The following is a 27,951-nucleotide window of genomic DNA, read 5'->3' as shown; positions in this document are numbered from 1 at the left end:
CCGATTGTACACTCTGGACCCCACCCACCCTCTCCCCAAAAAGGAAAGGGCTGGACTTTTCGTTCTGAGCTCTGAGCCTCTGACTTGAGGGAGTCCCACGAGAGCCGGGATAAAGCCTAAACTTTGAGGAACTCCCCGGTACTGCTGCTGCTGCTGCTGCTGCTGCTGCCACATTGACCTGCAGACTCCCAGCCAAGAACTGAAAGGGGACACTCCACTCCACTCCACTCCACTCTGCTCCACGCCAGGAACATGGACCCAAACTAAATCTGAATGAAGAAGCTCTCGTTTGCACCATCCTTCTGATTTTTTTCTTTGCCCCCCTAAACCATAAGGAGAACTGCACTATACAGAGAGGATCTAAGTCAGGAACATTGTGAGGTATGCACGCTTAATGCACGCTTGCTTGTTAAAGCTTGTTCTCTGAGCAGGTTTTTTTGAAAGGTGTTAAAACATCTCTGTCTTCTCTTCTCTTTGTCCCTCTCAGGGCAGTCATGATCCCCTCCGTCCATTGGCTCTTGCTGCTGTGGGGATTTCAGGGTCTGTGTGCACAGAACTATGAAGAAGACTATGAAGAAGAGGTCGTGCCCACCAGGAAGAAGAACAAACTATTGTTACCAAACTCCATACCTCAGAATGGCAAATGTAAGTTTAATCTTTTCTTTGGGAACCTGAGAGGCAGTTTTTTTTCTTACTTGGAAAAAGTGGTGTAGAGCTTGTGCAGGTGAGAAAAAAGGTGCTGCCCCAGGTGCAAGAATTATTATTTTTTTTTTAACAAGAACATGATGCTCAACGAGGACATCGCTGGAGGATGCAATCCATTTGGATTCATCATATCTCCCAGGCTTCTCAGAACCATCCATCTCCCATGTGCTCGTTCAGTGCTCTGTTACCCAAATATGTTTTATTCGCTCAGAGTCCTGTTTCCCCGGGCACATTCTCCCGGTGACATACGTCTGCGAAGATTAATGTGATTTATCCTCAAAGTATATTAGATCTGTGACCTCCCTCCACTGCTGAAGGTTGCAGCAGCAAGCCCGGTTTACTTTTATTTCCTCCTTAAAGTGATATGTCACATTCATGAACTTAATCACACTTTTCCGGAAAAGCCATCAGCCTGTAGAGTCTAAATGGTCAATAAATCACTTTTAACCACTTTTTAAGGCCCCACAGGAACGAATTTCACCCCTCGTGAAATCCATTAGTGGCACAATGACATATATCTTTTTGAAAATGTCTCTGTTCTATATCACATGCTATGCTATATGCTACATTCCCTCTCTTGCTAAATGTTTGCTGATGCTAGCATCTTATTAGCTTAGCTTAGCATCACACAAAGAAACGGAAGGAAACAACCCGCCTAGCGTTTTTGCAAAGGTAGCTAGATCTTACCTTGTTAGTTTAATCCAGGGGTATCAAACATAAGGCCCGGGGGCCAAAACCGGCCCGCCAGAGGGTACAATCTGGCCCATTGGATCAATTTGCAAAAATTACACTGTAAATATTAGCTGAAAATTTCTTGATGAAATAAAAAGGAATTACAGTTGCTCATTACATGTAGCTGTACTTTTTTTGCACTAAAACTAAGGGGAAACACTTGGAGTTGTCGTTATTTACAAGTTAATAAGCTGTTGCGTTACTGTTGTGTTACCCCTTGAGATCAAATTGGGCACCCCTGGTTTAATCCAAGTAAGATATGCCAGTGTTAGCAATACCATCATATTTGTGGCAAATACACAACAGTGACGTTATGTTAACATTGTTATGCTAAGGCGACTGGCTTCCAAAGCTTTGCTTACATACAGATAAGAATGTTATCCTAGCATAGACTGGAAAACTCTAGCTAACTACTGCGTGTTTGATTAATGCTAACTCCTTGTTCGTGCCAGCTCTCATAGACGAGGACTGCAGTTTGGAGTTAGCGTTTCTGATCGACAGCTCAGAGAGCGCCAAGGACAACCACGCCCAGGAGAAGCGGTTCGCCTCGGACGTGATGGACCGGCTGCAGGGCCTTCGGCTGCAGACCGGCCGGGGGCTGAGCTCCCGCGCCGCCCTCCTTCAGTACAGCAGCCACGTCATCATAGAGCAGACCTTCAAACAGTGGCGGGGCATCGACGACTTCAAGGCCCGGATCGCTCCCATCGTGTACATCGGCCACGGCACCTACACCACCTACGCCATAACCAACCTGACCCGCATCTATTTGGAGGAGTCGGACACCAGGAGCATCAAGGTGGCCATCCTGCTCTTTGATGGCATCTCGCACCCGAGGAACCCAGACATATTTTCGGCTGTGGCCGATGCCAAGAACCAGGGCGTCCGTTTCTTCACCATAGGAATCACACCTGAAGCCAACGAGCTCGCCAATATAGCTCAGCTGCGGCTAATTGCTAGCTCCCCGGCTTCCCGCTACCTTCACAACCTGCAGGACATAGGCATTGTGGATAAAGTCATTAAAGAGATTGTAAGTAAAAGGGAGATACATTATTTATTAGCTCCAGTGGATATATAAGAGATCTTTATCATTTACAAAACAAAAATACTTCCAAGATTAGGTAATAAATCTCTCAAATGTAACTCTCTCTATATGTTCTCATTAATACTTGCCAGCAATTAATGAGTTTTTGGTGTGCATGCTCTGACTTGCATGTTCCTGCTTAGGAGCTATTTCTTTGGCACCTACCACTTGCTTGTGAAACTGCATGTATGTTTGATAATTGCTTGTCCTCAGAAGGCAGAAATCTATGACAGATGGAATCCCATTATGCAAACAGACGTTCTCCAGATGAATCAAAACGCCTGCGTCTTCTGCCTCTTCCGTGCAGCCATAAGCACTTCCCCTGCAACCATTCACTGATATGATTCCTCGGCTTATTGCATCTCTGATGTACACCTGCTTCCTGCTGCTATAGTAACATCTCTGCTAAAGTGAAATGCATCCTGGCGTCCACTCTGAAATCAACAACTGGCCTAAAACACCCAACACCCAAAGCTATAAAATATTCTCCCGGAGAGGAAGAGGTTTGTCTTCGCTTACAGTTGTTTGTGTTGAGGGATACGTTTTTTGTGAACCCGCTGAATAAATTTCCCCCAAGACAAGTGAAACATGTGCTGCGCAGCATCGTCTTGCAAACATCAGCCGCGACATGTGCTCCGAATTAAAACTGTTTTGTGGGAAAATTGGGTGAAGCAGTCAAGAACATGCATGCACGCTACATCATTCACCAAACTAATCAAACGCTGCTTGAAACTCAAGTTTTCTTGTTTACACAGATGGTATGCATCCAAATACGATGAAGGGGAAACTTTATAGAGAACTTTGCTTCCAGAGAATTGAACCAGATGAACTGTTCTCCGTTGGCATGCAAGAGCCTAGCTCCGTTTTCATCTCACTGTGCTATGTAGCCGGCATCTGTATGTTATCAGCATGCATATCTGTGTGAGAAGAGACTGTATGAACAATGAATGTGGTTTTTGTTTGGTCTTGAATGTGGTCAACTGTAGGGAAAAACTGTGACAGGGATACCAGAACGTGAACTCAGTCTAAATAACCCACGCAGATTAAACCTAATATCTTGTTTTTCTATGTTTCTTTCTCCACAGACAGCACTGGCAGATGAGGGGGTAAGTCTCTCCAGACATATTTTCATTTGTGTCTCCATGTGGCCCGTCTCACCCTTCCTCTTTTCCTGTGTTTGAAGTGTCCCCTGGCCCAGAGCAAGTGTGCATGCGAGAAGGGCGAGAGGGGACCCGGGGGCCCTGCTGTAAGTATTCATTTTACTTAGCTCAGCCTATGGAGGCTAAAAGTGTCCAGAATTAAATGCACGATTAAAGATAATTGAATAAAAAGGTGTAAGCCAATACAACTTTTACTACTGTTATTTTCATAATTAGCGGTGCATCTCTGTCTTTTCATAATGAGTCCGAGGAGAACAAGTAGCTTTCAGATTGGTCTATGGAGTCATTTGTAGCATGAACCTAGCATTAGCAAAGGAGCTAATTTTTCTAAATGAACTCAGCTCACACTAAACTCACTGATTCCTTTCTGTTTATTCAGCTTTAGCTCTTATTTTAGCTTTAGCTAGCAATGTAGTGCTGTTTTTATGATCAAAAGTGAAGCGAAAAGGTTTACAAATGCAGATAACAACAGAGTTTTGACGCTAAAGATGTTTCTCAGACAAAGATACAAAACTCTGAAGCGCAAAATAACCATAACGTCATGTTTTTTGGTATGTTTTGGTAGACAATAAAAATGTCTGCTCTCAGTTTGGTCATTCATACCATGAGCTTAGTATTAGGTTGTAATTTTTTTTTCTAAATAAACACAGTTCACACTAAACTCACTAATTCCTTTCTATTTACTTAGCTTTAGTTTTTATTTAGCTTTAGCTAGCTTGCTAAGTAGCAACTCATTGATTCCTTTCTATTTATTTAGCTTTAGCTAACTCGCAAACTATCAAAGAAGTGCTTTGATAGAAAGAAGTTTATGACAAAAGTGAAGAGAAAAGAGTTTTAACTCTAAAGATGTTTGTCAAACAAAGAAACCAAAGCAATAAAAATGTGTACTCTGTAGTAAAACATACCTATTTAGCTAAGTTATGAAATTAATATTCATGACATTACAGTTCATAACATGTATTTTAAATGTGTAAGTGAATTTATCTATTTTATACAGTTCATTTGTTCAAAATGGCATATATTTCATAGTTTAGCACTTTCAGCCGTACCCTGTTACATGCAGTGTTGTAAAAATCTCCACATAATAATCTGTTTTGACAACGATGGCCTTCTGTTACTGCACTGTTACTTTCAAACTGGCTCCTGAAACGGGCGACAAAATTGCAGGGTCTGGGGGCAGTTTAGCAAATAGTGAATGTCTTTGAGAGCCTCTTACTTCCCTGCAGCAGTGAGAGTAAAGCATGACTTACATTCCTCTTTACAGTTAAGTGAGAACAGGCCTAAACTTATATTTACATGAGAAACAGCAGAATCACACCTGTAAAAAAACAATCCAACCACTCGGGATTGTTTGAGGACACATGCTCGGCAGAGAGCTCGACTTTTTATTACATGAAGGTCAACCACAATTAGACGTAGCGGTTCCTCTTTGATGTACTTTCACAGGATGGGAACAGAGTAATTACCCCTTTAAACTGAAGTCTGTGAACAAAAGCCGCCTCACATCGGGGCCAGCGGTCGCAAGCACACTGACAGAAGCAGTGTGTGCAGACGGAGACGTACAGAACGGAAGATACTTAAAAGATAAGAAGAAAAAGAAAAGAAAGAAAATACTGTCCACCACAGACATGCATTAAACCAGAGAGAGAAACCAGACAGCTGTTCGGTATTCACATGCAGACTACTTCAAACCCCATCTGACTCATCTGCTACGGGACTCACTGGCCTTTATCCATGATGCACTTGTTGTTTCCACCAAGAGCTCTTGTGTTGTGTAGCGCAGGACAATAATTAGCCACTAGGAAGTAGGAGCGACTGTTTATAGGCTGTAATTACAAAAAAAGTAGATTGGTATACTATCACAGTTTATCCGACGTCCACTGTTCTACTGTTGAAACTGTTCAGATGGACTTTGGATTTTTTATTTATTGCTAAATAGGACTATTCAAATGCGTGCAGATTAATTTTTTCTTCAGCTGGAACAAGCCTCATAATGAATATTCCCGTACATGCAGCTGTGCCTTCCATCTCCCCATCTGATTTGCTCGCCTGAGTGAATCCTTCCTTCTGCGACCTTCTGGAAAAAGTTTAAAAGGAGGCGTGTTGCTTTTACTTTTTTTTTTTTTTTTTTTTTTTACCTCAACCTTGCAATCTGCTGCCGCAAACAGGCACGCAAACACGTCCAAAGAATGCTCTTAAAACTCAAATGATAGAGGCATGTAAAGTTGTGGGGTCTTATTCACTTTCACCTGTGAGAGGAAAAGTTCACTAGTTAACATGCGATGTCCTGTTTGTTAAATCAAACATTGATTTGTAATTTCTTTGTCTTTGCAAGTCGACTAATGCTGCTGCTGTAACTTTCTCGACAGGGCAAGAAAGGGCGACCCGGAGACGATGGAACCCCCGGCACTAAAGGACAGAAGGTGATGCCTCATGATTAAACATCGCTTTTGATTCATGTGCAAACAAGCTCCTTGTTTAATCCAGATCCTCTCTCGTTTAGGGTGAGAGTGGGCTCAGCGGACTTCCAGGTCGTGAAGGATCCGAGGTAAATCAAGATGCTAAAATTAACATCATGTCTTATGCGCATGAATTACTCCTATAATTCCTGTGTTTTAAATCTTTGCCTATCTCCATGCCGAGACTTAACCACGCTGTTTTGTACACACAGGGGAAACCTGGATACAAAGGAGAGAAGGTATTGTACGGATTCTGCTGTACTGTACAGTCCTTCACTGCACCCCTGCGGCTTCGGGTGTCGGGTTCCCACGCTGGTGGAAAATCAGAGACAATCTGGAGAATTATGTGTTCCAGACGTCATGAAGTGCTCCGACTCAGTTCGGGCCATGTTTGATGTTAAAACGTGTTTTTATGGATCGTGGATCCGCTTAATTACGTAAATCCCATGGCGGTATTTGTTGCATACCAGCTCCTATCTGGGATATTGGCATATTATCTTTTCAAGATGGATTTATTTATTTTTTGCTAAATGGTGCCATACTAAGAGTCGCAAAACTGTGTTTTATTCTTTTACAGGGGGAGAGAGGAGAGTGCGGCACACCTGGAATTAAGGGAGAGCGAGTACGTAGCCTGAGTTATGTTGTAATAACTTATATATAATATGTATAATTTTCACAAATTAAATTCCTTGTGGTAAAATTTACTAAAATCACCATGCTTTCTTTATTCACAGGGTCCTGAAGGCACCATTGGCCAGAGGGGAATTCGTGGACTTCAGGTTGAACACCTAACTTTATAGTATCTCTTTGGTGTTATTCCTACTTTATTGATGTTCTAGCTGCTCCAGCGTAATATACCTGATGTATAACATCTTCACAATTCAGGGTTTGCCTGGTCCGCCTGGTGATATTGGACACGAAGGTGTGATGGGTCCGAAGGTAAGAGCACCTTGATTTTGATGCTTCTGAAACCAGGGTTAAGCGTTCTGGTTCGTCTGAGCTGTGCTTCCAATGTTGGTCAGAAAGTACCGGTATCAATGTCCTTGGGTAGATTTTGGAACTGACCACTCTTCTTCTCGTCTTGGGCTCCACGTTTGCTAAGATGCCAAGTCAAAGGCCAGGTTGGTCAGTCAAGATAGACCTTTGAGAGAGAGATTGCTTGGAAATGACCACCAAAGAAGATCCATAAGGAGTTAGTGTTTACCACTACTAAATGGTGAATGGTTCTGTACCAAAAGGCGTCGCCTTAGCTGGAGTGCTAATGGTTACTACCATACAGTGCCGTCTCATGACGCCCAGATTCTACGCAGTGGTGTCTTTCGACCATTCCTGTCTCATTCCAGTTTGAGTAGTCCATCTTTCTACACAGTCTATATCAATGTCCTTGGGTAGACTTCTTCTTTTTAAATCATATGATATGGCGCAGCTGAAAACAAAGGTCTTGGCCTTGGGCAAAGGCCAGGTTGGTCAGTCAATATACACCTTTGAGAGAGAAATTGCTTGGAAATGACCACCAAAGTAGATCCATAAGGAATTAGCTGGAGTGCTAATGGTTACTACTGTAACCATTAGCACTGTACCATCTCATGAAGCCCAGATCCTACACAGTGGTGTCTTCCGCCATTCCTGTCTCATTCCAGTTTGAGGAAAGTGTGTAGAGTAGTCCATCTTTCTACACAGTTTCTGACAGTAGATATCTACTAAGAGACCAAGTATCTCTTGTATCAATATGTCTGGTATCAGCAGACTAATTAGGTTGTCCATCCATCTTTAAGGTCAACAAGTTCACAAGAGGCACAAAAAAAAAACAGCCTGGTTCGGTTAACAATAGATTGAATAATTAGCATGAATATTTAAGGTGTTTGCGCTTGAAATCCAAAGGGCAGCGTGAGATGTAAGGTTATCAAGTTTGTGTTGTGTTTCACAGAAATGGCTGTGTTGTTTTGACCGTTCCCCCTTTTAGGTCCAAAGGTGCGTTAATCACCGAGTGACAGGCCTTGCCCGAAGGCAAACGTCAACAAGAAGGCCAGAAAATAAAAAAACAAAAAAAACCCAGCCCAACTGTAAGAAGAGAAAACAAAACAAGAAACATAGCACAGGAAATAGAAGTACATCAGTGTGGAAAGAAAAGTGGAGCCCGTGGTGAAACGCGGGACAAGTCTCCAGTGGAAAACACCCGCAGCTGTTGATAGAAAATGCCACCAAAGCAAGAGAGTCAGGACACGACCGCCAGCCCCAGACAGCGCAGGTGTTAGAGTCCGACACTTCAGAAAAGTCTAAGACAGGAGAATTACAGAGGCGGCGCGGCGAGACACGCAAACGCCTTATCGGCGGCAGGAATCAAGAGATTGGAATTTACTAAAACACTGAGACGGAGCAAAGTGATGGAGGGGCAAACGTGTGGAGAAAGATGACACCTTGTCAGTTAAATGTGAAGGATGTCATGTCGGGGGCCTGGGGATGTACGGCTTCTTTTAGAGCAGGCTCGCTCGTCTTCGTTGCGATCGGACAGGGGATGGCAGCAGGGGAGGGCGAAGTCAGAAGCGCGCACACATCATCTGATTACACACGAAACTATCGAGTCTCGGCGACGAGGCGACGCACAGCGGCCAGCGCTAGTTCATCACATTTATTTCCTTTGGCGTTTATCATTTCACTGGGCTTTTTGTTCAGAAATGATTGCGTTGCACTCTTCTGCACCTAACGAAAACGAGTTGCATCTGTGTTTATATGGCTGCACCTGATGCCAGACTACAACCCCAATAAAGGGAAACTGAAGCAGCATAAATCAAACATTTTCTTTATTTTTTTTTTATGTAAGGCCAAGACATTGGGCGTGACCCAGGGTCCCAAAACCAGATATAACCTGTAGGAACACTGGGTTCTTTCTTGGATGTTAAAAACGCTTTTTCAGTCTGGTATAAATTAGGTCCCTTTACATGGCGGCGGCGAGTGACCCCGTGGCGCAGGTGAAACGTGAAGTGGAAAGATGTGACACAGTCAAAGCGCCGGGTCCGATCCCGAGAGCGTTTTCTCGGAACAACATCGGGCTCACGGAGTTGACATTTAAAACGCGTTTTCATCAGATTCACCCAACTCCGGCGTAAATAACATCACAAATGTCAAGTAGCCGCTGCGGAGTGCGAACGCCGATTGGTGCGACTGTACATTAGGAGCCGTATTTCGTGAGTTACGATCCGCCGCCACTCGAACCTTTGAAAGCAGAGCGTGAAAGGGGGGGCTCATCTGTTATTACCCTGTCAGCGTATTTGTCTCGTTCGCTCTTTTTAACCCCTCCGCTCTGCGTTATGGCTGCCAATTCTGCCATGAGCCCGCACTCCCACTAAACAGTTCCCTCCTTAATTATTTTGGAAGAATGCTCATGTTGACAGTCTGGCTGTCATCCTATATCACCTGAATGTCAGACTAATGCCTGGCTTTAAGCATTGTCCCAACTTGCTCGAAAGGGCAAGGGGAAAAAAAAAAATAGTGTCGGTATGCAGCTACTAACATTTCGTGTGGCCTCCTGCTGCACCGAACCGCCGTGATTTACGGCTTCGGAGTGAATGATCGCATTCTTTACCAATAAAGTCTTGACTGAAGGAGGAACCCTATAACACCTGCCTGGACCCCTTAAAGAACAGCTGAGGATTAAAGGGAGTGAAAGTGGTACATTTACGTGGTGCCTGATCACGTCCAAGTGAAACTGAGGAAGTGGATTAACGCATTAATTTTTTTCACAGGGCGAGAGGGGACTTTCTGGGCCGCCTGGCGTCCAAGGGGAAACAGGGATAGGCCTTCCAGGGCCCAAGGTAAATAAAGTCCGACACTCGAATGCTTTGGAGCTCGGCCACGAGAGCGCAATAACTCACCTGTGTCTCGCCATGCTTTAAACACCTCCCTCGTTTCCCCGGCGATGCGCAGGGCGATGTGGGTTTCCAGGGGCAACCAGGGCTTCCCGGCCCTTTGGGAATCGGCGAGCCTGGACCACCGGTGAGTTAATGAAAGTCAAACATCGACACAGCTGCCGTCAGAGCAACCTACAGCTGCCACCTTTAACAAGACAGCTCTTTGGTTTCTCACAGAATTAAGCAAAGGAACATTTGCTTTTATTAACTATCTGGTTAAGGTTTAGGGTGTTAAATGGTGGATTTGAAGACCAAATGTTTCCAACCTTTGTTTCCCACAGGGACCTCAAGGGCCGCAGGGAGTCCAAGGAGAAAGAGGGCCAACGGGAGAAGGTCTCCCTGGACCAAAGGTGAGTTCACGTCTTTTACATCCCGAGCTCAGACTGACACATTTTCCTCAGAGGCTCGTTCACGCAAGACACTTAAAAAGCTTCGGGGGCCCTTTTGACCCCGCTCCGTGCAGTTGTCTGAACGTCTGTCTGCGCACAAAGGCCCCGTCTGGGCTCCAGACAGCACGGGCGTCACGGCAGGAAATTGAGCGAAATGCGCGAGGTTGCAAAAGGAGGACGGCGCAACGGAGGAGTTACATAAATTCGCAGGGAAGCCGAGCGGTAAAGCCGTCAAAGAGAGGGAAGGAAAGAGCACCTGTGTTGTCTCATGGCGCAAACACGCACAAATAGACGCATGCCGATCTGTGCCACATGTGAACCACGGCACACATCCTCCCGTGATTGCATTTTTCCGAATTACCAAGATTGCTGATTTCAATTAAAGTTCCGTGGTCTCTTGTTGTGGCACATCGCTGCTAGTCTCTTCCTGTAGCAGAGGACGACAAACAACACACAGACCAATGGCGTGAAGAAAAAAAAAAAAATTCTCATAAACCCAGTGTTTGTTTTTGCATACTTCCAGCTTATCTGTGTTAGCTTATCCGTCAAGCAGGTCAAAATGAGCACCACCTCAGACATAATTCATCCGTCAAAGATAAATGCTTTCCAATCACTCGGCAGATATTTTTAAAACAGCTGGCCTAAAGCTACCTCCTCAAGTGAGCAAACCAAACACACTTATGAACTGACGTAGTCAGTTATTATTAATGCTGGAAGCGCTGTTTTGTGGAAGGCGTTCCTTTCAAGTCGCAGGCATGAAAACAGACCAAATCCTTTTTTTATTTTATTTTTTTTGGCGGTTTGATGAGTGCAGACATTTATAAAGGGTGATTAAGCTTGTGGGATTACTTTAAGTCACGGCACATCACGTTGAGGCTTTGTTGGGAAGCTGCAATTCTGGCAAAATTCTCTTTTTTTCCCGCTTGCTCCGGACCTCCGCGTAATTTATCACTTGCAGACTTTTCCTCGGCGAGCTAACAGCTACTTTCCAGCCCCGAACAGGAGGAGATGTATCCCCCTCCCGGTGCTAGAAATTGGCCTCGGGGGTGCTCTTCCTCCCCCTCCCTCCCCTCCCCTCCCCTCAACGGATTTGACTGCGGACTCGCAGATGGCGTTCTTGTTTCTTTACATGACGTGCCTCGACAGGCTGCGGATTCACAGGAGCTCGGCAGGATTATTACCCCTTTTTTTCCACATCATTAGCACCTCCGCTTGTGTGCCAAACTGAGGGATCACCGAGTCAGGACAAATAAATCCGCGGCTCTCGAAGCCAACATGCAAATACGACATTGCAATGCAAATCGATAACACCTATGTGCGCAACGCTGTGTGTTTTTGTTGTCCTTGGATGACCTCACAAGATAGGAAACTTCCTCAAGGGCAAAATCTGCAGTCTTTATAGCCCTCTTTTCATTGTATTACTCCGCCTTGTATTTGCATTACATTTTTTTCCCTTTTTGCAACCTATAGACAGATGCAGCTACATGACACAGCCAACTGAAATATTTAATCTATAATCCTTTGTTTGCATGTGACCACATATATACCCCCTGGCAGTAGACTGAGTTTGCAGGGGAAACCCCTTGGCCTTTTGTTTTCGCCTCATTAGTCATTATTACAATGGAATCTGGAAGAGTAAACTGATCTCTGACGAACAATGTGGATTTGTGCAGTCTGGCAGCCAGGGAGGCAAGTTTGAACACAAACGTCGTAGATGGGAATTGAGCAGCTGATTCTTTTATTTACGGAGCATATGAGCGACATCAGAGGGGAACGGGTGCCAATTTTCAATTGCCTTTTGGATTAGAGTCTGACTCGACACTCGAGGCGCTTTGCATCATTTTATCCCGCGGATCAAACAAGAGAAGCCTTTGTTGGTACAACATTGATTCTGCAAGTAAAGTCGATTTACTTTTGCAGATGATGTCATCTTACTGTTTTAAGATAACCTACCATGATTCAGAAGCAAATATCCTGCATAGTTCCTAAACTGCAATAAGCAACTACTAATAATACTACTACTAAAAATAATAAATATTATTAATAATAATAGTAATAATGAATTGAAGTGATGAAGTCATTACTAGAACACGGATTTTCACACATTTGTGGAAAGTGTGGTTTGGGCGCTCCTATTTCACCTAGCAACGACAAATACTATTTTCTGATTGGTTAATTGGCCATGGATATTTTCTGATTGGTCGCTGATTGAAGTGGAGCCATCTGCCTTTGCTTCACCTACTCATAGATTACTCATTTCTTTTAAAGTCTGTGTTCGGCGAGTTTTTATCATTTTTCGGTGTGAGAAATATCATGTGTCGCGTGAGAGCGTGTGAACTTGTCGAAATGCCAGTGTCTCTTGAAAGCCCTGTGAATGGAGCATCGTATTTTTATCAGTGTACAGGAAAAACCCGTTGCTAACGGTGTTAGCTAACGGCTAACCTCTGAGTGAGATCCTTCAAACATTTCTTGGTCGGTAGGCTATATGGACATACGGCCCCTATTTATTTTTTTTATGTATATATTTTTTTTATGTATATATATATATAAATTAAGTTAAGCTAAGCTTTTACGACTTACGTTAGCTACTTCACTTACTTCCATCGCTCCAGTCCACAAAAGCTATCAACACAAAATAAACACTGATCATTTGTATTTATCGCCAGTGGTTTTAACCCAAATGGGGGTGTGGCCTAATTTGCTACCCTCTTCTTCAGTGGAAAAAATAAATTATACAGAGGGCAAGTCATGGGCCAAACATAATTTGGGCTCGAAATTGGGCAGCCAGGATCTAAAATATTAGATTGTACCAGGGACATGTGTAGTATCTGTATAGACACGTGTAAACATGTGCTACCAGTGTATAAGTATATTCTCTAAAATATGTGTTTTCCTCGTCCATTCTTGCCAAAACAGGCCCTTGAAATATGCTAACCTGCGTTTACAAGCTACATAGTTTGAGATGTTTTGCATCCAGTTAAGCCCCGCCTCTCAAAAAATGTCACATTGTTTACAAACTGTGGACGGGTCTATACAAAGAGCACATTGTGTGTTGTGGCACGTTGAGCCACTTACATATGGCTTGTTAATGGAAAAAATCAAAATTTTGAACAAATTCAAAACTTCACATAAATATGTCAAGAAACAAACTTTGTTTTTTATTGTTTTTATCACTGGCTTAATTAAAATGACATATTTTCAGAGTGAATTTTTTTTATCAGTGCACTATTATTGAATGGCAGCCTGAAATATCTCAACGGATGTTTGTATTTTAGAGAATCCTATTGACTTTTCTGATTGCCTAACTTTCCCTCTAGCCTCATTGAAGCTCATATTTCCTTACAGTCCTTTCCAGAATAAATAGCAAACACTTTGTCAATCTCTTAACTTTTCTTTTCATAGCATCATCAGATCCAGATTTTGAGTTCTTGTAAAACTGGTACAACCTGCCCATCGATAATTAACTCAGCGCGGTGATAATGTTGTGAAATTAGGAAATGCCAATTTCATGGAAGCTATTATGTCCTCCAGCTGAAAGGGAAGTGACTCATTTTCATTTTAGTTGTAACCTTGTGTTCTTAGAAAAATGTGGGGCCTGATGAGACCATTCAAAACTTTAATGAAATTAGCCCTAGCTATTATCCATCTCCTCTGATGGATAGAACTTAATCAAAAGAGGTGACTCAGCCATTGTCCTCTCTTTCCCACCGCATACCTTTCCCGTGCTTACAAAGTCCACGCAAACAAACAGAACGGGTTTATTTCGCCACGTATATACACAATATGTACCACCCAAGTGTGCAGACTTTGAAGCAATTCCCAGTCCACTGCTTCTCATAAAACACGTGTTTAAATGCACCAATTAAGATGAAAATACCTCAAAAGAAAAGAAACACACATGCACTTTGATCCTGCCTGGCATGTAACAAAAAAAACAACTAGATGCTCTGCATTCAAAGTTGTATCAGTCTGGTTAAATTCACTACAACCATAAATACTTTCTGAGATTTGTATCTCGTCCCTTTTGCAGCTTTGCTCAGACTTTTGCAGCATTATTTAAATATATATGACGGCAGTGGCAGAGTCTAAATGCAACATCTCTCGATGTCTTCACAGGGCGAGAGAGGTTTGGATGGGCCGCGGGGGCCCAGAGGACAGCTCGGCGTCGGAGTCAAAGGAGACAAGGTAGAGTACAGCGAGGCTGGAAATAAGTCTTTACACGGGCACGGAGAAAAAAAGACGGCGTCCTGCTGAGAAGGAGGCCAAAAGTTGAGAAAGAGCCACAGATGAATGCATTCAGCGTGGCGTTATATAGGAGGTCCACAGCCTACAGGTGACACGTTAAGGTTACAGCTCGGAAGGAGTAGGAGGAGGAGGAGTGTGGTTTGGGCTGATGACTGTTTGGAAAGGCATTTTAAAGTTTTATAATTCACCTTACGTCAGAAGTGTACGACTCTGGAATTTGTTGAGATAATTTTCCCCCGCAGAAAACATGAGGGTTTACGTGAGCCTTCCACTCCACTGACAAGTTTACAGCTTCCCTCGTGGGGGAAGCTCATCGCAGATAATTGCAACGTCTTCGAGGTGTAATGACAACCCAGTGCGTACAGGACCAAATATATCTGAATGAAACAATACAGATGCACTGAATGGTATATACGCAGGTATTTACAGATGGGTGCTTTCCACGTGTAATAAATCATGAATTGTCCTCGATGGCATTCGGGTGGGATGATGCTGCCAATGTTTATATGCTGTTATTATCATTAATCTCCATTCTTATGTGCACATGTAGGGGGATTTCGGCCCCCCAGGACTGCCGGGGCCTCTCGGCCCCCCAGGAGCTGGCATACAGGGCGAGAAGGCAAGTGTTTTTAAGAACCCGTAATTTTATTAATGCTGCAGTAACAGCCTCTTATTTCCTTTTAGGGACTGTACAAAAAGTGTCTGGCTTGCGGAGGCGGAAAAGTTTTAAAAAATAAAAAAAAAACTCTCCACCATGTCAAATTAATATTTAAATTTCATTAATTTAATACTTTCAAAAGCTTGAATGTATCCAGTACTTGAATTATGCTAAGATACCTGCCAACCCAAATTTTGTTTAATGCTAACTAGCTAATGTTAGTGACGGTATTCCTGCTAACACTTACACTGTGAGTGTTTTAAACTAGCTATGTCACTAGCTTAAATCCCCTCTTTTTATCGAAGCGTATGCATTTCCCGACTGCTGCTGCATCTTGTCAGATTCCATGAGATGATTTCACCGGCGTGATGCACAAGCAGCATCACCGCGCACGTTTATCACGGCAGCTGGAGGCTCAGCGGAGGCCGTTTCCTGCCGACAGCTGAGCCAAAGATCGCCTCCCTGATATCAAACATAACTTAATTACTGCCAGATGCTAGTTTATAGTTAGTGGAAGAGCGCTCTCTCACTCATTGTATCAACAGCAAAACAAAGTAAACGTCCTGGGTACAGGTCAGCGAAGGGTGGAGGAAAGTAGGGTAGAGAGTTTATAAAAAGACCTGAATACGTGACTGGATAAAAGCACGCGTTGATCAGGAAAATTCAACACTAGCGTGGACCGTAAATAGCTGCAGAACAAGGTGGCGTCTGATGCTACATGAACTATGCTAAAGAAGAAGAAGAAGAAGGAAAGTGGAACTGAATTCGGAAAAAAAAAAAGTACTTCAACAGCCCCAGAAAAGTCAGACCATATTAGTTTCATGGAAAGGAAGATATACGCAAACCCTTTCCCTCTTAAGAGTCCATACAGTTTTAATTATTATTAATTATTGATTAATAACGTTTTAAGGACATCTTCTCCTTTTTTTTTTTCTTTTTTTTTACCATTAATTATAGCATGTATTTGTCCTTACAGGGCATGGAGGGTCCAAGGGGGCCACCAGGGAGCAGAGGCCCACCAGGAGAAGGCCTGCCCGGATCTAAGGTTTGCACATACTACACATGCAAGTCAAACACAAGGCTAGTTCCCGTAGATCCTGGTGCTTTCTTGTCCCTGTATGTGCAACATTATGCAGCAAACATATAAACTGTTTCTTTCTGCTTCCACGTTATTTTGCTTCTGATTGATTTTACCAATTTATAGATGTGTAGACCATTTAGCAAAAGTGTGCTAAGTCCAAGAATAAGTTTCTACAGTAAAGCCAAATTCTCCAACAGGGAGACCAAGGTTTGCCGGGTGAGATCGGTGCCCCGGGAGAAAGAGGGGAGGGAGAACCTGGAGCTAAGGTGGGTCACGAAGTTCTGTGGTAAAAAAAAAAAAAAAAAATTAGCAAAATTTAACGTTCGGTCAGTTGTATAAACTCTCTCATGTCCGTGAATCTGTCCTCAGGGTGAACCGGGATCCACGGGATTGTCGGGTTTGCCAGGGCTGCCTGGGGAGGACGGAGCCCCGGGACAGAAGGTGGTTTGAATGTTGTTTGCTCTAATATCAAACTTTCATAGGTAATACATTTTTTTTTTAAGAAATGCCTATTGTATGTGTTTGTGTGTTTAGGGAGAGCCAGGAGCTGTCGGCCCAAGGGGAGCAGAGGGGGCTCCTGGATTTGGCACCCAGGGTGAAAAGGTTATTTTTCTTGTTTTACACTTTTACATTTTATCTTTTTAACAACATTAGCTCGTAGCGGGGCTCCTAAATCAGTAGTAACGTTATTACCAACGCTGTCTTTAAGGGTGATCAAGGCCAAAGAGGAATAAGAGGCTTGAATGGTCCACCGGGCATCGCCGGACCCTCGGGACCAAAGGTGAGGAGCTGTTATCGCTGTTTAATGTGGAATAAAGAGCAGAAAAGACTTCATTATTTATAACAATTTGATTTGCATTAATCAGGGAGAACCAGGGGCGCAAGGAAGGATGGGTTCTTCTGGTCCGCCAGGACGCTTCGTCAGTGGACCCAAGGTGACGACTCTCACTTTAACACTATTAGCATTGTGAAATAAACAGTGTTTTCTTGGTTTAATTAAGTAAACACAAAGGTTAATATGGTAGTACTTGTGTTTCAGGGGGATGTCGGGCCGAGCGGTCCTCCTGGTCCGATCGGAGAGACTGGCTACGGACTTCCTGGTCCAAAGGTAACACTGATCAGAGTGTGTGTGTGCAATGTTTTCTCTTGCCTGTATAGTTACATTCAGAGTCGGATTTGTTTTAATAGTCAAGCGTGCACATGTCTGAGGAGCACATCTGGCAGAACATGTTCTTTTGTCCGTATCCAGGAGGCGTTCGGTTGATTGCAGGAAGCATATTTGTCCACTTACATCCACTTTCCAGTTCGCTATGAAAACTCTGTCTTTGTGTCCTTTGCACGAATGGATCTGAGATTTGTGTGCGCCTCTCTGCTGTAGGGTGACCGAGGGGATCCGGGCTCTCCAGGTCCATTCGGTCCCAAAGGAGACGGCTACCCGGGCCCAATGGTGAGGAGCCCATCTGTCCACTCATAAATGTGATATCATCCATCTTAAAGCTGCTGTATACATCTGTGTTTTTGTTCCATCCATCCATCCATCCATCGTAACTTAGACCTCAACATTTTTGGGGACAAAACCGACAAATGCAGATAAACCTAAACTGTTTCTTTTCCTTTTACGCTCCTGTGCTGTTCAGGGCCCGCCCGGTCTGCCCGGACTTCCGGGAGAATCTGGACCGGAAGGAGTGGGCCTCCCTGGACCAAAGGTGAGACCAAAAAGAAAATGACGTCTCTTAGATGATATGTGGAAAGTGAAAGACTTTCGTTTGAGGTCATTGATTAAATGAAACAAGATTTTTTTTTACACTTCGTACATCATATATCTTTGCCATGTTTCGATCTGCGCAGGGTGATGTTGGTTTCCGGGGGTTACCGGGTTTACCAGGACCCCCAGGCGAAGGCATCCAAGGACCTCCGGTAAATTAAAAACCCTAATTTTCTTTCTTTTTAGTTTTATTTTATGGATCTAAAAGTTTCTTGTCAGCTTCTGCACACTCAATATTCTGAGGTGTTTACTTATCTAATATTATCTGACACACGACCAGATGGCGGTGTGACTCTCTCTGAAGAATTACACATTAAAAATAAAATAGTGCTTCATTTTTTTGGGGATTTTTTTTTTTGTGCAAACATGCCCACCGCAGGGTTCTTATAGTCAAAAGCGGATGATTTTATGATGATTTTCCCCACAGCGCCCTGACACATGGGTGCGGGAGTGTGAATCTCCACAGGCTGATGTGTCTGATGAGAAACACTTGGCCTATCGGGCCCCGGCTGAAACGACACCCAGCAGCCCATATGTTCTCACATCAGATCACATCCAGAGCCCCCGCAGGCCTTCAGACTGAGTCTCTGCAGGTCAGAGTCAGGCAGGGGGAGGGAGGAAGCCGACCGGGGTCGGAGGGTTTAGGTTGATTTATCGATCGCATGTGAAGGACATGTATGGCCGCTCTGGTCCCGATGGAAATGCAACATGCTCTTTGATTGCATTTGCACAATATGACCTTATTCTCAGCTTTCACTGAGGGAGATGCTATTTACTATAAAGCCTTAACAGGTCGATTGTTATTTCAGTGGCGCTGTAGTAGTTTCCTTTTTAAAGGTCCCACGTCGCCCCCTGAATCCATCTTTCCGTGTTTAATTTCGCGACACTGCACAGCCGTATCAGGATTTAGATGTTTAGTCAGCGTTTCAGTCACTATGTAGCTTGAAAAAAAAAATTTAATTATGTAAACGAGCACCCAGATTCATTTTTGTTTTGTGCAACATCTGGCTGGCTTCGTGACACGGCGGCAGCTTGGTGCCGACAAGTGAGAGCGACGACAAAAGACAGTTGGACCGTGGCTGCAGATGGGGAGGCCCAGATGGCTCCCCGTCATGGCGGAATTTCAAATTAAAAGAAGATATATGGAGTCCCAAAGTGGACGATGTCAAATTTCATTGTAATGGCTTGTTTTTCCAGGTCTCACAGCCTAAATGCCGTCGCTCTCGGGGGTTTTGGGTGTAGATTACCCCGTGGTACCCTGGTTATATCTTATATATGGATTCATGTTAACATGTATTTAAAAAAATATATATATATATATAAAAAATATCTAATCAACCAAAGATTTTGCGACCCCGCTGCAGTACCTCTGTGGACCCCTAGGGATCGTGGACCCCCTGATGAAGACCTGTGCTCTATAGGGATCTTGGGGAGCATATTCCAGTTATCACAGCTGGGAAGGTCACCAATCTACCAGAGGGCTAACACAGACACGACATTTGCATGTGTACCTGTAACAATTAGGGACGCACGATAAGATATTTGTATCTGTATCGGTACCGATATCGAAGAAAATTCTAGATCGGGTATCGGTGACAATGAGCCGATCCATATCTGTAATGGATGAATTCCCATTTGCACTATACTATATATAACTACACTATATTAAGAGCTGATTGCTATTTATTTTGAAAGTCTAACAACCAAGCTTGTGAAGCTATTGTTTCTTTCTCAATTTCAGCTCCTTTATTTATTATTTAATATTTATTTTGTTTTACATTGGATTTTGAATCGAAAGAAATGTTTAAATCAAGTCTGATGTTGCCTTGAACAAAAGAATGATCCCAGCCTTTTCCACACAATGAAACTTGCTGTTTGTTACCATAATTTCATGCTGTTTTTCTGTATCGGATCGGTATCGGCCAATACTAAACCTCAGATATCGGCATCGGTGGTGAAAAAGGCAGATCGGTGCATCCCTATTAACAGTCACGTCTTAGGACTGTGGGAGGAAGCAGGAAACCCACTCAGCCACATGGAGAACATAAAAAAACACACACCTCGTTTATTTATTATACAGTTGTCTCCTTATTCACGTATTCATTAAATCCTCCCCAATTAATGGTACACAAGAGGTTTCACACCTTGTGTCTGGAGTCTCTGGCCGGTAGGGGGTTATTAGAGAACCATTTATAGAGGAAGGAACAAACAGTTTCCTCCAGCTCCAGGTAAGTATTGTGAACAGACCCAGACTGGCCCATCGGTGGGCAGCACCCACAGATGTCACTATTTAAACCCCAACTCTACACCAATCTCTTTATCGTTAATTTTTTTTTCTTTTTATGTTGCTTAGTTTGTTGTTTTTTCCTATCTCTAGGGTAACCCTGGTCGACCTGGACCAGCAGGGCCAACAGGACCACAAGGACAAGGAGTGCAAGGACCAAAAGTAGGCTGTTTAGACATGATCTCATCCTGCGTCCTCTATTTATCTTTATTTATGAACACGTGTTACTCTTCTGTTTTTGATACAGGGCGAGCAGGGATCAAAGGGCGTGACGGGGCCGAGGGGGCTGCCAGGAGAGGGCTTTCCCGGAGTTAAAGTGAGCCTCGACGTCACCCGCGTTCGACTGTTTAGTCATAAATAACTTTGCGATCGCTGACGTTTTGTGGTTGCGTTGTGCGACAGGGCGACCGAGGCTCGTCGGGGGAGAGGGGCCTGAAGGGGATCAAAGGAGACATGGGAGACCCCGGATCTTCTGGACTACCTGTGAGGGACACTAATGGTTTTACATGTGCACATGTCACAGGGTGACGCTCTGTTAAATTTTTAATTTCTCATCTTAGGGCCGACCTGGTGTTAAAGGAGAAGCGGGTCTTACTGTGAGTCTCACTTGTGTTATTTATTTATTTTTTTTATCAGTTATTCAGTGATGTATTTATTCATGTTGTGCTCATTTCAGAGGGAGGACATCATTCGAATGATCAAGGAGATCTGCGGTAAAGTGTCTTTGCAGTATTCATCTCACATCCAAGTATTGACCTAATAGCGCAAATGCTAGAGGAGAACATGCAGTTTCTCAATCTAAGAAGCTGCCCCGGCCTCATCTGTGACTCGTTAGATCCCGTTCCAGCCGTGATCTCATATGCCGATGTGATGTAATTCCAGGATGTGGGATCAAGTGCAAGGAGAGGCCCATGGAGCTGGTGTTCGTCATCGACAGCTCGGAGAGCGTGGGCCCGGACAACTTTGAGATCATCAAAGATTTCGTGAACGCGCTGGTCGACCGGGTCACGGTGGGCCGCAACGCCACCCGGATCGGCCTGGTCCTGTACAGCCTGGAGGTGAGGCTGGTGTTCAACCTGGCCCGCTACGTCACCAAGCAGGACATCAAGCAGGCCATCAGGAACATCCCCTACATGGGCGAGGGCACCTACACGGGCACGGCCATCCGCAAGGCCACGCAGGAGGCCTTCTTCAGCTCGCGGGTGGGGGTCAGCAAAGTGGCCATCGTCATCACCGACGGGCAGACGGACAAGCGGGAGCCCGTGAAGCTGGACATAGCGGTGCGGGAGGCGCACGCCGCCAACATCGAGATGTTCGCCCTGGGGATCGTGAACACGTCGGACCCGACGCAGGCCGAGTTCCTGAGGGAGCTGAATCTGATCGCCTCCGACCCGGATGAGGAACACATGTTCCTCATTGACGACTTCAACACTCTGCCAGGTGGGGGACACAATTTGTAATTTAAGGCAGGCAAAAGAGTTTTTTTTTGCTATTTTGCTTCATGAACATATCTTTTTTCTTTTCTTTTTTCAAACTAGTTTAAAAAAAGCGGTCAAACTGCACATCTAGGTGTTCATTTCCCTACACTTTGTTTGTGTTGCGCCTCTAATTTGCTAAAAGTCCGGCATATGAGGTACTGTTGTGAAGCTCCTTTTCTCTCGCAGAAGTCTGTCGGGTCCAAATATGGTCATATCCTTTCTACTGGCAACCAATCTTTAAAGTAGAAAGGTTGATACGAAGCTAAACTCTCACTCTAATTGATTGGTGTCGACTTCTGACAATGAGATTCGTTCAAAAGCGTCACATGAGCAGATATTCTGCTGGTCACTACTTACTAATTTGCATATTTCTTTCAAAATAAGCTCCCTCCCTTATAGACATGACTTAGACACCTTAATATTTCCTGAGGTTAGCATGTACATGTATTCACAGTTTATCAGTCCTTGTTTTATTAATGCGTTCACACAGATTTTTAGCATAGTTCAGGTTCATAGTTCAATCAGTTGTCCAGCTGAAAAATATCCCTCTCAGCGTATCTTATGTGTTCATGCTTAACAAATAGTCAGAGATAAGATGTGACTGCATTTTCTAAAGCTGAAATAGACTCAAAATTCAAATTAATGTAATAGACACTTACCATGTGAAGTGATATGTGTATTCCCTCAAACCAAGTTCATCAAACAGATATAAAATAGTTATTAGTGCGCTTTAAAGCTGCTGCGACGTGACTTAGATCTGACCCCCCGCAGCAGCTGCTACCTCTCGCTTTATATTTAGCTCCATAAAATGTCAAAATCTTATTTTAAGTTTGGTTTTGCTCTAATTTAGCCGTCAGCAGGAAACTAGTTTGAAAAGTCTTATAGCATATGATATCTGTGAAACTGCAACATTCGAGCTTTGAGATTTTGGCTTAAACGGTTAGCGATATTAAAGGGCCACAACAATGGCCCTTTAATATCGACTAATAACAAAGTGTTCAGCTAGCTGAAAGTAGCTTTGAATTACCGTAACTCACAGTGGTTTGCTCTATTGAGAAAATTCATAGTGTGGCTGAACACTGGGAAGTTGCGCTTTCTGGAGAAAGCTGCTGTTACGGTAATTATGATGATGCATTGCTGCTGTCGGCTGCAGGTTGGGGAGAGACCCAGGAAGAGAGAGAGTTGTTTGGTTAGTCAGTTAAACCCTTGAGATGTAACAAGGTCTTCCAGACAAAAGCACAACTTCCCAGTGTTTAGCCACACTTTGAATTTTCTCAATAGAGCAAACCACTGTGAGTTACGGTAATTCAAAAACCGCTAGCATTTAACGTATCACCAGCGATATGTTCAGGTTTTAAAGGGCTAACGAAATGCATACTTTTAAATAAATGCTAACATGCTGATGTTTTTTTGTTTTTTTTAGCATGACAGTCAAGTGCTTTGCTTTATTTGCAAGATATACATTTGACTTGATTGCTCTTAAATTGGATTCGTCTTGTGTTTCTCAGCTCTGGAATCCAAGTTGGTGAGTCAGTTCTGTGAGGACGAGAACGGAGCCCTGATTTACAACAGAGTAACCAACGGCTACAACGGCTACAATGGCAACAACGGCTACAACGGCAACAACGGGAGGAATGGCAACGGGAACTACGCCACAGGCGGCGTCGGCTACAGGCCTGTAACCGAGCAGGGGACGGCGAACGGCAGACAGATCGGCACCAACACTGGCACCAATTCCCAGAACCAAGGAAACCAGGTAGAGTGTCCTCCACATCACTGTATGAACATAAAAGCTCACACGCATATATATGTGTGTGTTATGCAACGCTCACTGTGACCTGATTGTTTGTTCCTCAGCAGGGAGGAAGAGGAAGAGGAGGAGGAGGGCAGCGCGTTGTCACGGAGACAACAAGTCGCGGAAATGAGCGCGGGGACACGTTTAACCGAGACACGGACTTGAGACCCGTCGCCCCGACCAGGGGGGACTCCTCAAGCGGCCGGGACTCTTCCTCGTCTTCGTCCTCCACGAATATCACCACAGGTGTATCTGTGGAGTACGTGCCCGTGCCGAGGCCAGCTCTTCCCAAAGGTGAGACCGGCACTCCGCTCTGATGAAATGTGACACAAAAAAAAAAGAGGGAACGGCATAGGAACCGTGGTCAAAGAAAGAAAATAATCCTGCGAATGATGCAGATAAAGGATGAACCTTCAGATACCGTCGGTGAATCAAACCAGACAGCATTTGCATAAGAACAGCATTATCTCGTATTAAAAGTGGCGACAATGAACTCCCGCGACCCTTTTTAAATGACTGCGATTCTTATAAATAGTCACATGTGACTTTCCCGTTGACCTCGAAAAAGCTGCAGCTCGCAAAATTTTATGTGAATGTATAAATAGAGATGCTATAATGGGCTGGGAGCGAGCTGGAGCAGGAAAGAAAGCTGCAGGTGGAGGACGCGCACCAGGAAAAGATTAAAAAGCGACCTCAGACTTTGCGTAATCATGCATAATGATGGTATTTATAGGCCACGTGTAAGAATAAGACGCACATTTCATTTGCAGGCAACGTAAACATGTGCAATATGACTTTTTTTTTTGTTGTTCTGATAATCCAAACCGCAACATTGTTTTCAGCTCCAGCGTTTTTTAATCTCTCGCTGTCTCTGGCTGGTGGCGATAAGGCAGCTTAACTGGACAATCAGACAGCTGAGACCAGTTGCCTTAATTAACGCTGATCCAGCGCTCTCAGCCAGGCTGTGATGTTCCTCTAAACTTGTCCGAAACTCCCCGAATTTTCACTCGTTCTTAAGCCGCCGTGAATCCTCCTTCACAAACGCAGCCTCTTTGGCCTAGATCTCGCTAATAATCAGACTTCAAGTCCTCCACCGACGACGCTAAGTCGTGGCTAAGACGTGGGCTGACGTGTGCACAAAATGCAGAAGCCACAGAGGCTAGCAGTTAGCAAGCTAATGAACTTAAAGTTAGAAATGTAGCTGCATAACCAGAAGAGTTGGGGATGTCAAATAAGAGTCTATATACAGCTAAATAACAATATATTCCCTCAGAACATGTTGGAAATTTCCAGTTAAGATGAAATGAGCAGCACAAGAGGGCCCACCAAGGCTAACAGTTTAGCTAAAGTGCGAAATGCATGCATGCAAATTCAAGGATAAGGCTCTTATTTTGACATTTTATTCAGATTTTGTTTATATATATATATGCAGAGAATGCTATTTAATATACCATGACCCGAATGACTGAGAACATGCTGTGCGGCTAAACTGAAACCACAGGTAGTCCGCTGAAACTTCCCGTTAGTTGATTCCACAAAAGATCACATGCAGTTTACTCGTGAATACTGTAAACACAACCCCATCTGGCAACCCCGGCTGTCTGAAGAAGAGCTCACGTTAGACGGATATTTCGCCGAGGAAATAAAGAGCGCGGTGTCACAGCTCAGTGAAAACAACCTGCTCCGACAGGTTAGCGCACTAGCGCGTCTGTGTCCTCGTTCTTTGTCGATGCCGCGACTCCTCGGCAAGCTGCTGCTATGGAAACGTGCTTAGGGTTAGGCTATTATGTTCCCACCGTGGAGATATTTCTCAGTGAAAGCGGCTCCTAAGTGTGTTTCTGCTGGAGGAACCTGGGTTAAATTCAATGTGGGCGAACCCAGGCTTGAGGAGCAGGTCGTGAAGGTTTTATGGAGCCTCCGTCATTAGTGTAGTTTGTTGCTACCAATAAAAGGCTTTGGGAACTATAAATCAAAGTAAAGTTGTTAGGGACATTTAAAAGATCCTCACCTTAACTTGCATTAGACTAATCTTTTACTGAAATATGTTGTTGTGTAATTCAAATATATACAAAAAATGTCTAATCAACCAAAGATTTTGCAACCCCCCCCTCCCGTGCAGTACCTCTGCAGACTCTCTAGGGGCAGCAGAGACTAATCTAAGAGCTGGATTCAGGCAGCTGAGCCAAAACCAAGAAAACGGAGCAGAAACAGCCGCTGCGAGGTCGGACTCACGTCTGTCCTTTATCTGCAGAGACCGTACCCTTGGACCCGCGCTGCAGCTTACTCCTGGACCAGGGCACGTGTCGGGACTACAACATCCGCTGGTACTACGACGGCCAGGCCAACGCCTGCGCCCAGTTCTGGTACGGAGGCTGCGACGGCAACAGGAACCGCTTCGACACGGAGGAGGAGTGCAAGAGGACGTGCGTGGTGGCCCGATCCTCCGGTACGGCCCCCTCGATTTCACCCTGCACGTATAAAGGTCTACGCTCACATGTGTGTTGACTTCTTTGTGTGTTTTCTTTTTGCAGGAGGCTGATAGACGGGATGCTGTCACACATCTGCTGTAGATATACTTCTAAAGAGGGGCAGCTAAAACCGGCCATTTTTCACAGACTTATGTAAAAAAAATGTTTTTGCATAATTCTCAGCTACATACTGACGCAAAATACCACCACTACTACATTCCAGTTCACGCCTCTGTGCCCCCCTGCCACACTTTATCATCCTCTTATTACAGTGGAAAAACAGTCCATTACGGACAGACACTACCGTCTATTACTGTTTCTAATAAAGCGGGAGATGCTCCATCACTTTACTCAGGAATACAGATGAGCGCTCAGCATGCCGCTGCAGGTAGCAGGTCACCGGATATTTGCACGCCTCCAAATCACGATCATCTTGTTCCACGCGCAGTCAGTGAACGCAGCTAAGACGGACCATTTACCCAACGTGATCGCTAATAACAATCAGCTGTTCCTTACCCTGACCGTCTGGGATTGTGCAGACGAAGCCTATCCCCACTTATATCCGTTTGTTTTATACACACACACTGTTGCTGTGTAACTTCACGGAGTCATTTTATGTGTTTGAATGTGTTCCCTAGATTTCCTGAATGAAAACTGTGATGTTTTGTGTTTACATTGTGTCACCTCATGAGCATTAATCATAAAACAGTGATTGTCAGACACACACACACACAAACACAAACACACACACACACATATAAACACACACACACATAAACACTGCCCTCTACTGGGTAACGTGTTCATATCACAAACCGTCACAGAGTTGAGTGGGAAGCTGTGTGAGAAGAGCTTGTTGAACAACTGTGTTACCCAGCTGTACTGACTGCATAAATCCATCCTCTACTGTGTAATGAATCATCGACATTTGATGTCAAAAGTGATTAATAAATCGGATCTTAACTACAATTATGGTGAGGGATTGTATGGAAATGGTTTTTGTGTCAGAAGAGCAGGAAACTTTTTATTTCCCTTTATGGTGTGCTATAAATTATGTTAATTAAACTCAGAATTAGCTACAATATCAGGATTATTTTTATATAATAATTCAGTTTATTGTTGTTCATAGTTTTAATAAAAGAAATAGCCGATCTTACATTAACATGCATCCTGAGTGATGGGATCACAGGTGGCCATCTTGGAGGCAAGACACAGGATACAATTTGAGATCCTGATATAGCATTAGCATAGCTTCTAACGTGTTTAGCTTGGGCCTAAATCATAGGTCTTCAACAAGGGGGTCTGTGACCCCTATTGGGTCTGCGGAGGTACTGCAGGGGGGTCACAAAATCATTGGTTCATTAGATATTTTTTTATATATCTTTAAATTTCCCCCCACAGATTTAAATTTCTTTAAATACACATTAACATAAATCCAACATACTTTAGAAAACGGATAAGGGAGAGCTTAATATTGAATTCAAAATGATAATAACAATGTATATTTATAAATGGAACATGACCAAGTTTAATATAGAACACATATGGGTAGGTAGGGGGTCTCTAAACTAAATGATGTAGCCTACATGGTGTGTTAGCATATAGCATGTGGAGCTATGATCAGATCTCAAGTGGTCCAGGTGTTTGTTAATGCTAAGGGCCAACACTTGCTCACACTTATGATCAGATCACCCTGAATGCACGCTAATGATGTTTTTCTGTAGTAAGAGCTGAACGTCATTC

General features: G+C 43.9%; 1 protein-coding gene across 2 annotated transcripts; it reads left to right on the top strand.

Moving 5' to 3' along the window:
* The first annotated feature begins 110 nt into the window (after positions 1–110).
* On the top strand, positions 111–27,177 carry LOC125000776 (collagen alpha-1(XXVIII) chain-like). Of its 2 annotated transcripts, none has more exons than XM_047576447.1 (36): positions 111–381; positions 488–645; positions 1,890–2,464; positions 3,604–3,624; positions 3,702–3,764; positions 6,048–6,101; positions 6,182–6,226; positions 6,350–6,376; positions 6,715–6,759; positions 6,872–6,916; positions 7,023–7,076; positions 9,881–9,949; positions 10,062–10,130; positions 10,327–10,395; positions 14,551–14,619; positions 15,230–15,298; positions 16,314–16,382; positions 16,616–16,684; positions 16,788–16,859; positions 16,953–17,021; positions 17,128–17,199; positions 17,285–17,353; positions 17,458–17,526; positions 17,797–17,865; positions 18,056–18,124; positions 18,267–18,335; positions 20,561–20,629; positions 20,715–20,783; positions 20,870–20,950; positions 21,028–21,063; positions 21,144–21,180; positions 21,350–21,907; positions 23,454–23,701; positions 23,806–24,034; positions 25,992–26,186; positions 26,272–27,177. In XM_047576447.1, the coding sequence occupies exons 2-36, from the start codon at positions 495–497 to the stop codon at positions 26,277–26,279; spliced, it is 3,651 nt and encodes a 1,216-aa protein (XP_047432403.1). In that variant the 5' UTR covers positions 111–381; positions 488–494; the 3' UTR covers positions 26,280–27,177. The 2 variants fall into 2 exon arrangements, with proteins under 2 accessions (XP_047432403.1, XP_047432402.1); XM_047576446.1 differs by having other exon boundaries at positions 112–381; positions 23,803–24,034.
* The last annotated feature ends 774 nt before the right edge of the window (positions 27,178–27,951 follow it).

Source organism: Mugil cephalus, chromosome 23, assembly GCF_022458985.1.
Source record: "Mugil cephalus isolate CIBA_MC_2020 chromosome 23, CIBA_Mcephalus_1.1, whole genome shotgun sequence".
In the NCBI taxonomy this organism is placed as follows: Eukaryota; Metazoa; Chordata; class Actinopteri; order Mugiliformes; family Mugilidae; genus Mugil; species Mugil cephalus.
The sequence above is the reverse complement of the archived record's forward strand: the minus strand, read 5'-3'. Positions and strand labels throughout refer to the sequence as shown.

Excerpts from the sequence above, each read along its gene's own strand:
- LOC125000776 (XM_047576446.1), top strand. The coding sequence starts at position 495 with ATGATCCCCTCCGTCCATTGGCTCTTGCTGCTGTGGGGATTTCAGGGT. Across the intron at positions 3,625-3,701 it reads CAGCACTGGCAGATGAGGGG|TGTCCCCTGGCCCAGAGCAA; the intron begins GTAAGTCTCTCC and ends CTGTGTTTGAAG. Across the intron at positions 6,102-6,181 it reads CCGGCACTAAAGGACAGAAG|GGTGAGAGTGGGCTCAGCGG; the intron begins GTGATGCCTCAT and ends TCTCTCGTTTAG.